Raw genomic sequence first — 13,118 nt, forward strand, 5'->3', positions numbered from 1 at the left:
CAGAGAAGCTCTCTACATTGTTCCCTATGTACCATCACCACTTTTTCAAAATCCTATCAACAGGCAATATGAGTTAGAACTAAGGTCAACTAAAATTCTAAAACCGAAAAAAAAAAAAAAAAAAATTCTAAAACTGCACACACACAAGATTGACCAAACCAAGTGTTGGTGAGGATGTTCAGCAGCTGGAACTCCTACAATGCTAGTCAGACCATAAATTAAGTAAAAACTTTGGAAAAATAATTTGGCAGTTATTTGACAAATATACACCTAGTATATGACCCACCTATTCTACTCCTAGATATTTACCCAAGGAAAACAAAAAGCATTATGTAGGAAACAACGATTTGTGAACAAATGTTCACAGCAGTTTTATTTTTAAAATAATAAAATCCAAGGGGTCCCTGGGTGGCTCAGTCGGTTAAGTGTCTGCCTTTGGCTCAGGTCATAATCCCAGGGTCCTGAGATCGAGCCCCATGTGGGGCTCCCTACTCAGCGGGGAGCCTGTTTCTCCCTTTCCCACTGTCCCTCCCCCTCCTTGTGCTTTCTCACTTTCTCTCTCTCTGTGTCAAATAAGTAAATATCTTAAAAAATAATAATAATAAAACCCCCAAACAAATGAAATATCCATCCACAGGTGAATGGAGAAACAAATTGTGACATATTCATTATTCATATACTAGAACACTACTAAGCAATAAAGAGGATGAATTACTGATTTTTCACAACAATATGGATGAATTTCAGAATAATTATGCTGAATCAAAGAAGCCGGCATAATTATTTTATGTAATTCCACTTATATAAAATTCTAGAAAATGCAGACTAATCTAATGCGAACGAAAACAGATCAGCGGTTGCTTGGAGATGGGGGTGAGGGTGGACGGGGAAGAGGAATGGGAGGGGAGAGAGAAGGACAGGAGGTAGGAATTGCCAAGGGGCCATAAGAAAACCTCAGCGGGATGATGGGTATGTCTATTATCTTGTTTGCACTGATGGTTTCATGGGTGTAAATCTTGTCATGTAAATGTCACAACATGACGTGTGTCCAATATGTACAGTTTATCGTATGTCTATTATACCTCAATAAAACTGGCTTAATAAAGGCAAAAGACTGTTAAAAGCAAAAACAGTAACAATATATTGTGGGATTTATAACGTATGGAATTAAAATGTACAGCAACAGTAAGATGAAGGGTGGGAAGGAGGAAATGGAAATAAATGGCTGTCAGATTCTTTTTCTTTTTTTTTTTTTTAAGATGTATTTATTTATTTATGAGAGAGAGAGAGAGAGAGAGAGAGGCAGAGACACAGCAGGAGGGAGAAGCAGGCTCCATGCCAGGAGCCCGACGTGGTACCCGATCCCGGGACTCCAGGATCGCGCCCTGGGCCAAAGGCAGGCGCCAAACCGCTGAGCCACCCAGGGTTCCCTGGCTGTCGGATTCTTACGCTATTACACTACACGCGAAGCACAGGGACATCTCAGTGTAATTGGAATGCCCATTTCTTGTAAATAAAAAAAATATACAGAAATATGCCACAATTGCCAAAGCCTTGTTGATAATTTTTGGCTTATAAAGATTATAGTCTGGGAAGACATTTTCATATAGCACAAGAGACAACAGAGAGTTTCTAATGAACCTACAGCATGCTTGTCATTAAATGAAACATGCTTGTTTTTCTGCTCCAGGATGGAATGTAAAGCTAGCTCTCTTGCTGTTACTGCTGCTACATAAGCCCTAGTGACACAAAGTCAGAGTCGATCACATGAACACTGAAGAGCCGGACAGATCGACAGGTGTCCAATGCCGTGGTGCCACCACTCGCCCAGCAAGAATTCGGACCAATGCAGAACACTTGAGGTCAAGCTAGAGAGGCGGGCAACACCTCTCTCCAAGGGTCGAAGGTTGTTGAGAGGGTGGAATGAGATCATGCTTCTGAAGGACTTAACAACAGGCCTCTGCGTGGGGTAAACACTAATAAATGGCTATTCTTGTTATCAACATGATATTTAAGGAAAAAACAAACACTAACAATATTTCAAAGTGTTTTTTTCTCAAGAGGCATATGATATTCTAGTTTTGAAGGAGACTAAAAAAAAAAAAAGGTACCACTCTTGCCTGAAATTAGTTCTTTATTTTTTTTTAAAGATTTTATTATTTATTTATTCATGAGAGACACAGAGAGAGCGAGAGAGAGGCAGAGACACAGGCAGAGGGAGAAGCAGGCTCCATGCAGGGAGCCCCATGTGGGACTCAATCCCGAGTCTCCAGGATCAGGCCCTGGGCTGAAGGTGGCGCTAACCTGCTGAACCACCCGGGCTGCCCCTGAAATTAGTTCTTATCATCAATTCATTGGTAAGTCAAGCCATGTATCCATGTTTTTTATGGGCAAAAAAATACTCTGAAATTCTCCTGTGTCTTAACCCTTAGAAGGCACAGGCAAGAGTGCTGGGTATAAAAGAAAGTCAATTTTCTGGTGTTGGGAACATGAGAAGATGGAATCCCGGGCCCTGGGGGGTGAACACTCTTCTTTCTTCCTTACCTCAAATCAGCTCTTTTAAAAGGCAGACTTTTGTTTCAGAAGAATAGTATGTGCATAATTTTAAATTCTTTTCAAGATATTATGAACCTATATACTTGGGCTTCAATGCTTTATATCTGGAAAAATACTAATCGCATTCAATTATGAAATGTGGAAACCCCATACACTTGAAGGAATAGACCATTATCCCACAGAAAATATTAAACACTTCATTACAGAATCATGATAATCACATTTCAAAGAACATGAATCTAGTGGCCTGATTTGTGATTTTTCTTACCAGTTTGTACAGTTCCAGAACCCACCACTTGGCACTACAAGGGTGACCTCAAGGCCTATTCACCTGAGACTCACCTTGGTCTCTCTGGAGAAGGGTTCGGGCTGCGGGGAGGAGGTGTGCGGGGCACAGCTGGCTTTGGTGCGATGCTGGCTGCAGGTAGAAGGCCATGGATGATGTGTTTCTGCACAAATGAAACACAGCAACATCACTGGTGTATGGGATCACCGAGTTCCTGTCACCACCCTTCCTTGATCCTGAAAGGGAACACCTGCACTGGCCACCCAAGGATCTAACCCCATTAACAACGCAGTCCTCCCCATGCCATCCACAATTCCCATCTGGCCAGGCAAGTGTGCCCACCCAGGGAACACCATTGCAGCTGCCCATTGTGGGGGCCCTCTCATCTCCCCCTGACCATGCCCCAGAATCACTATCTAGGACCTCCACTTGTTTCACAGCATGACCTCCAATGACCCTACTCCTTCGCTTGCTGCCCCCCTGCAGAATGAAAGCTTCCTGAGAGCAGGCAACCTTCTTGTCTTCATCAACCCTGGAACTCAAGCACTGTCCCCATTACTCCACATCACGCAGAAGCTTAATAAAGACTTTAAGTAAACCAGATGATGGGCACTAAAGAGGGCACTTGACAGGATGAGCACTGGGTGTTATCCTATATGGTGGCAAATTGAATTTAAATAAAATATTTTAGGGGCGCCTGGGTGGCTCTGTGGTGGGGCATCTGCCTTTGGCTCAGGTCACAATCCCGGAATCCTGGGATCGAATCCCCCATCAGGCTCCTCGGGGGAGCCTGCTTCTCCCTCTGCCTGTGTCTCTGCCTCTCCCTGTGTGTCTCTCATGAATAAATAAAATCTTCAAAAACATAAAATTAAAATTAAAAAATAAATAAAATACCTTTTAAAAGTAATAGGAAGACATAGGAGTATATAAAACCTCCTGGTAAAGCTAGGTACTTAGCCATATTCAGAATGTTCTAATACTATAATGTAGTGGTACATTAACTTATTCACTGTAGTATAAAGAACAAAAGTATTTTTAAAAAAAAGGCTTTAGGTAGTTATCTCAAAGACACAGAATAACGAAAACCAGCTCCTACATGCAATGGAAATCAGAGAATCTGGCTTTGGGCGACTGGCAGTCATTCAGAAGTTTCCGAGGATAGCCCAATGTTCACTTTCTAGGCAGGAGTCATTACTCACACCTCCTACAGGCCAAACACCAGGACTGCAAGGAAGAAACCCTGTCTTCATCCTCAAGGTAGTAGGAGTAGGGAGGGAAAACACCCAAGTACCGACTGTGGGGCACAGAATTACAGAGAGCGCCAAGGGCAAGGTAAAGACAATCTGGTGCTGGGATGGCCGGGGAGGGAAGGCCTCCTTCAGGTCTGGAGCCAGCAAGGGGGCCTCTCGTGTCCCGCTGGGAGGAAACCACAGAGGCATGTAGACGGGGTCATCAAAGATAGCCACTGCCCTCACGTGTGGGGAAAGGGATGGAAAAGCATTCTAGGAAGAGGGAACAGCATGAACAACGGGAAGAAGGCAGTGTTGGCCGCAGTGTTCTAGAAACAACGAATATTCCAGTTTGCTGGAATACAGAAGCCTCTGAGGACAGGCTGGAAGAACGGGCTGGGGTAAGAGTGGAGACCGCTCCCATTTAAGAGTTTTCATACCTTAAAACTAAGGAGAACCTGTGGCCTAGTGAGAACACCCACTGAAACTGGGCCCGGGGGAGGCAAATCGGGCAAGGGCTAAGCGTGAAGGTGGGAGAAGGCGCCTACAGTGACAGTGGCCGTGGCAGGCACTGGAGCGAAGCGTTCCAGGCAGAAGCAATAGCAAAGGCCTGGAGGGATGGAAGAAATGGCTGGAAGGGACGCCTGGGTGGCTCAGCGGTTGAGCGTCTGCCTCCGGCTCAGATGGTGATCCTGGGGTCCCGGGGCCGAGTCCCGCATCGGGCTCTCTCTGCGTTTCTCTGTCTCTCCTGAACGCATAAAACATTTTTTTTACAAAAAGTAAAAAAGGGAGAAATGGCTGGAGCGTGCGTGTGTGTGTTGGAGGCACCGGGTGGTAAGGAGCGCAGAAACCCGCGCAGGGGCGAGGGGCTGCTGCTGCGGCAGGCGGTGCAGGGCGCGGGCGGGAACCCGGGGGGCAGGTGGCCGGGGCGATCGCGGGGGGCGCTCCCCGGCCCCGCAGCAAACGTTGCGGGGGGGACAAGGCGACTCCTGTCCGAGAGCCAGGCCGGCCCTGGGATACAGGATGCTTCAGAACACCCCAGCCGGGGCTTCTCGGATGGAAGACCGCTGCCCTTCGTGGTGCTCCCCGGCCTCGACCTCGGGCCAAACCCCACCCCTTCCCCTTTAACTCCCGGCCCCCGCGATCTACTTACAAACTGGCTCTTGCGGCCCCTGGGAAACCCCAGGGGCATCGTGGCTGCGGGATGCGGTCGGAGCAGCGCTGGACCGAAGTGCAGCCACGCTCGCAGGTGGGGACCGCTCCCTGGAGCCCGAGCCCCGCCCACGGGCCGGACGCTTCTCCTACGCAATGCACTTCGTAGTAACCTCGCCCGCCATTGGCTCCGCTTTCCTATCGACCAATCAGAGCCAAGGTTACTCCGCGCCCGTCGCTCTTGGCAACCGGCGGCCCCCATTCAAATTCCAACGGGGGCGGAAACAGCGAGTAGTCCGTTCTCCTATTGGTCAGTTCAGGTGTCGATCTCCGACGCTCTAGCCTATCCGGCGCCTCCGCGGGAGGCGGAGGGCGGGCAGGATGAAACCTCGGCGAGCGCGCCCGAGGGGAACCGGAAGTGGCTGGCGGGCGGCAGGTAAGAGCGCGGCATCCTCGGGCCCCGGGGCGCAGGTGGGGTGCGGACCCGCTGGGCGCCGGCCGCGGAGCGCGCGGAGGGACCGTGGTGCAGACCGAGCGGCAGGTGACGGGAGTGAGGGGAATCTCCCGGGTCTAAGGCTTTGGCGGAGGATTCGGTCTTGTAAAGATGCTGCAAACGGGCTCCCCGTGCAGGGGCGCCCGGCCTCGGGGGCGCGCGGGGCGGAGCGACGGGGACCCGCTCTGATGCCGCCCTCCGCCTCCCCCCTTAGGTCCAGGCTGCCGATGGCCAGGAACCCCGCTGGGGGCACGGGCCCCATGCACGTGCCTATTGGGCAGGTGGTGGCCAACGACAGGTGGCGCGGGTCGCAGCTGGTGCAGGGGATGCAAGGTCGGTGGGCTGCCCTCCCCCGAGACGTCCTGCCTGCTGTCGCCTCCCCCCCACACCCCCCCACCGAGAGCTCACGAAACTCCTTGTTCTTCTCTTGTGTCCTAAGGGAAAGTCAAAATCGTTTTTGAGGATGGCCTGACGCCGGTGGATTTTTATTTGTCCAGCAGATCTTGCATTCTCTATGTCACCGAAGCCGATCTGGTGGCAGGAAATGGCTACAGGAAGAAACTTGTTCGGGTTAGGAATGTAAGTACTAAAAAAAAAAAAAAAAAAAAAAAAAAGGAATGTAAGTACTGAAACTGAGAATCGACTCCCCAGCTGCCCCCGCCCCCCATCCTTGGGGATGATTTATATACAAACCATTGGCAGCACTGCTGGACTGACAGCTTTCTTTTTTTTAATGCTTTAAATTATTATTATTATTATTATTATTTTTAATGAGAGACAGGCAGAGGGAGAAGCAGGCCCCATGCAGGGAGCCCAACGTGGGACTCAATCCCAGGTCTCCAGGATCAATCAGGCCCTGGGCTGAAGGCAGGTGCTAAACTGCTGAGCCACCGGGGCTGCTCAGCTTTTTTTCTTTCTTTTTTTTTTTTTTTTTTTGCGCAGCTTTCTTAAACTACCTGCAAGGTGGTTGTGTTACAAAATGGCTTATGGGGGCACCTGCCTTTGGTTCAAGGAGTGAACCCAGGGTCCCAGGATCAAGTTCTGCATCGGGCTCCCTGCATGGAGCCTGCTTCTCCCTCTGCCTGTGTCTCTGCCCCCCCCCATCTCTCATGAATAAATAAATAAAATCATAAAAAAAGAATATCTTTTAAACACAAAATGGCTTACTGCTTTGGTTTTTCATCTCTTCCTTTGAAGTCCAGTAATCTCCAAGGGATTGTAATTGTTGAGAAGACGCAGATGAGTGAACAGTACTACTCGGCCATACAGAAGTTCACCGTGCTGGACCTTGGGATGGTGTTGCTTCCAGTGGCCAGCCAGATGGAAGCGTCCTGCCTTATTATCCAGTTGGTAAGTACGGATTCCTGCTCCTCTGCAGGAGCCCTGCCCTGCAGACTTTCACCTGACCTTTCTGGATCTTTTACTCCAGCTGCTGCCCTTGCTACAGTTGCAACCCCTCAGCCCCATCTACAGTAGCGCTCACCCATCTGCGGTCAACTACAGCCCAAAGCAGATGATCCTTTAAAAAAACAAAAACAGAAAAAAATAAAAAATAAAAAATAAATTAAAAAAAAACAGGGGGAGGGGTGCCCAGGTGGCTCAGCAGTTCAGCATCTGCCTTCAGCTCAGGGCGTGACACAGGGATCCCAGGATCGAGTCCCACATCGGGCTCCCTGCATGGAGCCTGCTTCTCCCTCTGCCTGGGTCTCTGCTTCTCTCTGGGTCTCTCATGAATAAATACATAAAGTCTTTAAAAAAAAAAAAGTCCTGGTTCTGCATTGTCTTTACCGATTATTCATCTTGTCCGTGCTTTAGAATTTCTTGAGGAACTTTTAAGAACAGTGATACATGAGCCTTACCTCAGACCAAGTAAAAATCAGAATGTCAGGGCCTAAAGCATCAATTTTTGTTGTGTTGGTTTTAAATTTCCCTTTCGATGCATAGCAAGGATTGAGAGCCAAATTGAAAAATGCAAGCAGTGGGGCACCTGGGCGGCTCAGTCGGTTAAGTGTCTGCCTTTGGCTCAGGTCATGATCCTGGGGTCTTGGGATCAAGTCCCGCATCAGGATCCTGCTCAGCAAGGAGTCTGCTTCTCCCTCTCCCTCACCCCCTGCTCTGCTATCTCTGTTTCTCACTAATTCTCTGTCTCAATAAGTCTTAAATAAAATCTTACTATTTATCTTAATAAATTAATCTTAAATAAAATCTTTTAAAAAAGAAAGAAAAAGAAAAATGCAGGCAGTGCCGTGTTGTTGGTAGATCACTTCCTTCTCTGCCACATTCCTTGCTTCGCTGTTCCTAACCTCCCTTGTTGTAAAGCTACTGTCTGCCCTCCCATGTCCACCGCTAACTGAAAACTTGAGTTTCTCCTTTGATAGGCAAGCTCTCCCTGGGTCCTGTACCAAGCAAGTCCAAGTTTAGCTTTAATTTAATCCCATACAACTGAGTCGTTTCTTCGTAGACCACAGGAACATGCTTGAACTCCTCAACATTTGCTTTCATTGCTTTACCCGAAGCATTCTGAAAATTCAAGTTTTAATCAATTTATCTTAGTCCTTTGTGTACTCCTGTGGTTCATCCCTCGGTAATTTTGCTGGTATCAGAGAAATTATATTCATGGTATCGGAAAACATTTGTAGTGGCAAATCAAGCTGAACCAAATGAAAAAGTAAAAACTGAATTTCCATCAATTTTTAAGAGAACTGCCAGTCCCTCTAGAGGGCGCTCACACGCTTTTTTCTTTTACCATTGGTTTAGGTTCAAGAACAAACCAAAGAGCCCAGTAAGAACCCTTTCCTCAGTAAGAAACGGGCTCCGATCCCTGAGCTATCCCTCCTTCGAACTGTGCAACAGATCCCAGGAGTTGGAAAAGTTAAAGCTCTCCTTCTGCTTCAGAAGTTCCCAAGTATCCAGCAACTAAGTAATGCTTCCCTCCGAGAGCTGGAGCCAGTTGTGGGACCAGCAGTGGCACAGCACATTCAAGCGTTCTTCATGCAGCCCAGGTGACAGCTCTTCTCGCAGCATCTTCTCCGCTTGGACCACAAGCTACAGGATCGTGTTTTGTTTTCATATTTAAAAATCGAGAACAAAGACTTTCCTTTCACAGCATCTAATGAATGAGGGGAGGCCTGCATGGAAGCCGGCAGTTCCCCTGCCTTGCTCTCTGGGTTCAGGCGTCTAAGTTAGTGGGCTCCAGATAGCACGGCCCTCACTCTGCTAGTGGAAGAGGAGGCGTGGAGGGGACACCTGGCCAGCTCAGTCGGTAGAGCCCGTGACTCTTGATCTCGGGGTTGAGTAAGCCCCACATTGGGTGTAGCCATTACCTAATAACAAAATCTTTTTAAAAACAAAAACAGGCACCTGGGTCGTGCTGTCGGTTGAGCGTCCAACTCTGGGTTTCGGCTCAGATCCTGATCTCAAGGTCATGAGATCAAGCCCCGTGCTGGGCTCCATGTTCAGCAGAGTGTGCTTGGGATCCTCCCTCTCTGTCTCTCACAAAATAAATAAATCTAAAATCCTTAAAAGTCGGGGTGGGCATGGGGATCTTCTTAAGAGAGTTTAGTAAGGGACGCTCAAATCTTGCAAAAAGCCAGCCAGGGCACTGACCTGTGTCTATCATGGAACGGTCTAATCACATTTCAGGAGGTAGACGTGACCGTCTAAAGGAAACCAAGAGTGAGGCGCTGTGCTACGTACCATAAACCCCTTGTTCCTGGTGGCAGAGCCGGGGTTCTTCCAGTGTGGACTTAATATCGCTGTGTTTTGAGGGCGCTGCCAGGGTAAATAAACAGTTGTACTGCCTTTTTTTCTTCCTTCCTTCCTCCCTCCCTCCCTTCCTGGTAGCTGCACAGTTTGTTCACAGTCACTGAACATGTCTTCAGAACACAGCCTGGAGTTTGGAGTTCCGTTTTAAAGATAAAAAGCCACTGTACACGAAGGAGGAAAAGAGCGTGTTTGCAAACGTATAGCCCCACAGGGGGAAGCTGTATAGGAAAATGTCAGGGCAGAGGCATCCAGAGAGGGGAGCCCGGGGTGCGGACCAAAAGATACAATCGGTGACAAAAAATAAACGCACTTAAAGATGCCTTATGTTTTCAAAGACACTAAGGTGAGCTCTGGAAGTCCTGTCTTATGAAATGTTAGTCATTATAAACAACCAAACCATAAGGACATTTTGTGCGTTAGGGTAGAACCAATTTGAAAACAAGACTGAGGGCAGCCCTGGTGGCGCAGCAGTTTGGCGCCGCCTGCAGCCCGGGGTGTGATCCTGGAGACCCGGGATAGAGTCCCACATCGGGCCTCCTGCATGGAGCCTGCTTCTCCCTCTGCCTGTGTCTCTGCCTCTCGCTCTCTCTGAATGAATAAACAAATAAATCTTTTAAAAAAAGAAAACAAGACTGAAATAAGTGGGGCGGGGGGGAGAAAACAAACAAAAAGAAACCCACTAATTCAGGCAAACGAATATGTTTATTTAAATATTTATATAAAAATGTCCCTAAAAGCAGTGGATACACTTTCCCAAATATGGTTGCTTCCCTTTTGATATTGCACACTAGAAAATATTTAAGTTCTTGTTAATTCTCAAAAATAGATTTCAATGCTTCTTTATTTTTTTTAAGCTATATAACTTGTGTCAACCGTGAATCTTATGAAAATCACGGCATCATCCAACAATGGCAAGAGAAATACACGCGTAAGAACGTCGTTTTAAAAAGTCAAATAGAGCTTTAAACTAGAATCATTTACATCTTTACCTTATAAAATGTCTCTAACCCATCTCAAAGACTCTTAAAATATACAGTTACGCATTTTCTACTTTAAACAAAAAGAAAAATGTTTTGAGTATCAAACAGCATATCGTCTACCTTGTAGATAGCATCCCCGTCTAACACGGCCACTGTGTTAGCAACCTGTAAATGACATCAGACTGGAAGCAACACTGCTCCTAAATTGTGTGTGCGGGGTTTTTTTGGCTACGTTTTGTTTCTGTTTCGATCCGATAAGTTACGACAGACTTGGCACTAGACTTTATCTGGAAATAGCATTCATAATTATGCAGAAATACTCGTAAGATCTTAGCATTTTAGGTACATGAATTCCCCTTAGGAAGCAGTTCTTCGGAGCACTTCTAGGTAACACTAACTTAGTAATCTAACTAAATCCGGTCCCTTGACCTGCCTCGATTTGGGGTCGTCTGGATTCTGAGTCAAGGAATGATCTATTACTACCCAAGGCTGGAAACGATGACAGGAAGGCCCAACAGAGGCAGCCCCACGTAATTCTGATAGGAACCACAAATCGTGACTAGCCATCGAGAACAGCCCTATTTTCTAGGGCTTTTTACCGTTCTATTTACAAAACTTTATATAATAAATAACTTGGCAGCACTATGGTGACACTCCCCAAGTTTCTCGAGGTTTCCCATTACTTTCCTTCGTGAAGCCCTACCAATCGTGAGTTTAACCCGGTGAGAAGATGGGATTTGCGAACGTTTGGGAATCTTTCCACTGTGGCACAGATGCGAAGGCCTGGTCAGCACCGGAGACGTTTGGGGCCTGAAGGTTTTCTGTTTGCTCGCGTCAGTACAAAGAACTGTCGGAGTTGAGAAGGCTGAAGGGCGAAGGGAGCTTCTTCTTGACCTGAGGCCTCGCCACCCCAACCGACGGGAGGCACAAGGTGCTGGCCGACTTCACTCTGTTCTTGTCGGTGCCCCAGCTCAAAAAAGAAAGCTTCTTCGAGATTTTCTTGGTTTTGTCAGTTTTGTCATCATCATCGATGGCTAAGCAGATCATGGAGTAGGTTTTCTGCATCCCCACAGAGTAGGTCGCGCACTTGTTATGCTGCACGTGGGAAAGAAGAAAGGCGGTGTTAGGCGGCCTCTGGACAGCTGACAGCTGACTGCAAAGCCGGAGGCTCACGGTAACGCGTACGTGGAATCAAGTTCTTATTTCTTAAAGATTTTATTTATTCATGAGAGACAGGCAGAGGGAGAAGCAGGCTCCATGCGGGGAGCCCGATGCGGGACTCGATCCCGGGATCACGCCCTGAGCCCAAGGCAGATGCTCAACTGCTGAGCCACCCAGGTGCCCCCATAGAACTAGATTCTCAAAAACAAGGATGATTTGGGGGCAGCCCGGGTGGCTCGGCGGTTTAGCGCCGCCTTTGGCCCAGGGCGCGATCCTGGAGTCCCGAGATCGAGTCCCATGTCCAGCTCCCTGCATGGAGCCTGGTTCTCCCTCGCCTGTGTCTTGGCCTCTCATGAATAAATAAGATCTTTAAAAAAAAAAAAAAAAAAAAGGATGACGTTTAAGGAATAGACTCAGTAGCAATTTAGACTAGGGACGACTACTTGCTTTTTTAAGGTCCTTAGTCTATTTGGAAAAGTAATACTCCTGGTCAACAATATGAAAATACATATCCTGAACGGTAGGCGTCCCTGGCACCTTGGCTTCCAAGGCCTTTCCCCTGAAGTAACCATGATTTCTGTTACACTTTTAGGAATCATGTTCCCATATAGGTATTGATGTCTGAGTAAGTACACGTCACCGGTTGTCTTTCCCTAAAAGGAATATACTACACGCTGGTCTGCCTCAGTTTCTACTGTCCAAGCCAGTAGGTACAGATCAACTTCATTCTCTACAGACAATCTAGAATCCGTGGTGAGGATACTATTTAACCTCTTTTTCCCTGTCTTATAAAATGATGAAATACGTATATAACGTAAATAGACCCTTTTCACCATTTCACAAGGGCACAGTTCAGTGGCGTTAAGTACATTCACACTTACGCCATCAGCACCACCCGTGTCTCCAGAATCTTCATCTTCCACAGCTGAAACTCTGTGTCCAGAAAGTACTACTGTCAAGTTTTAAAGGACTGTGTAGGGTTCAAATGGGAAGCCTGCAAATACTTGTTTTCTGTCTGTGTGGGTTGTCACCTGCCTCTAAGGTTTGCCGAACACTGAAGTTGCTTTGTTCGCCAGTTGTTCGCTGAACATCTGTTCGGTTCCAGGCACCGAAATCAGGCCTTTCAACACATGTACCACGTATCTAAAGTGGTGGGTGCACCGTTTGTAAGAGAAATCAAGGAATGTGAGAGACGGGACAATAAAGAAAGCGGTAGTCACTCTCAGTTGTCCCTGGGGAGCCCGGCTCCTCGGGATGAGGACGCCTCTTCCTCTCCGATGGCACTGCCATTTACCCCACCGCGTTCTACAAGACCGCGCACTTCCGTTAAAAAGAATAAATACTCCTGGACGTGGATTTCATGCCTGCAGACATTCTTCTTGTTTTTACCTTAACCGGCTTAAAGTCCATTATGCGTCTTTAGGACCGTTCCCTTACTAATACCCTCGATCCTCTCCCACGCTTCAACCAGCACATGCCAAGTGGAGTTAAACCCC

General features: G+C 47.5%; 3 protein-coding genes across 9 annotated transcripts in view; 1 reads left to right on the top strand and 2 right to left on the bottom strand.

Moving 5' to 3' along the window:
• Nucleotides 1-5,359, bottom strand: part of CEP89 (centrosomal protein 89) — a 74,160-nt gene extending 68,801 nt beyond the window's left edge. For 2 of the 4 annotated variants that reach the window (XM_026010176.2, XM_026010175.2), the window contains exons 1-2: nt 5,225-5,359; nt 2,899-3,005 (exon numbers count right to left, since the gene is read on the bottom strand). In XM_026010176.2, coding sequence (XP_025865961.2) covers nt 2,899-3,005; nt 5,225-5,263 — 146 coding nt within the window. In that variant the 5' untranslated portion in view covers nt 5,264-5,359. The remainder of the gene's footprint in view (nt 1-2,898; nt 3,006-5,224) is intronic. The other 2 variants (XM_072749939.1, XM_072749927.1) reach the window with 2 other exon arrangements.
• A 262-nt stretch (nt 5,360-5,621) lies between these two features.
• Nucleotides 5,622-9,517, top strand: FAAP24 (FA core complex associated protein 24). 4 transcript variants are annotated; one of them, XM_026010171.2, is made up of 5 exons: nt 5,622-5,764; nt 5,931-6,049; nt 6,156-6,295; nt 6,914-7,066; nt 8,474-9,517. In XM_026010171.2, exons 2-5 carry the CDS (start codon nt 5,944-5,946, stop codon nt 8,720-8,722), a joined length of 648 nt encoding a protein of 215 aa, XP_025865956.2. In that variant the 5' UTR covers nt 5,622-5,764; nt 5,931-5,943; the 3' UTR covers nt 8,723-9,517. The 4 variants fall into 4 exon arrangements, with proteins under 4 accessions (XP_025865956.2, XP_025865959.2, XP_025865957.2 ...); XM_026010172.2 differs by having other exon boundaries at nt 5,650-5,764; nt 6,919-7,066; XM_026010174.2 differs by lacking the exon at nt 5,931-6,049 and having other exon boundaries at nt 5,644-5,764.
• Nucleotides 9,518-10,164: 647 nt separating this feature from the next.
• Nucleotides 10,165-13,118, bottom strand: part of RHPN2 (rhophilin Rho GTPase binding protein 2) — a 59,720-nt gene continuing 56,766 nt past the window's right edge. Inside the window, exon 15 of the mRNA XM_026010170.2 lies at nt 10,165-11,556. Coding sequence (XP_025865955.2) covers nt 11,296-11,556 — 261 coding nt within the window. The 3' untranslated portion in view covers nt 10,165-11,295. The remainder of the gene's footprint in view (nt 11,557-13,118) is intronic.

This window comes from Vulpes vulpes, chromosome 1, assembly GCF_048418805.1.
Source record: "Vulpes vulpes isolate BD-2025 chromosome 1, VulVul3, whole genome shotgun sequence".
In the NCBI taxonomy this organism is placed as follows: Eukaryota; Metazoa; Chordata; class Mammalia; order Carnivora; family Canidae; genus Vulpes; species Vulpes vulpes.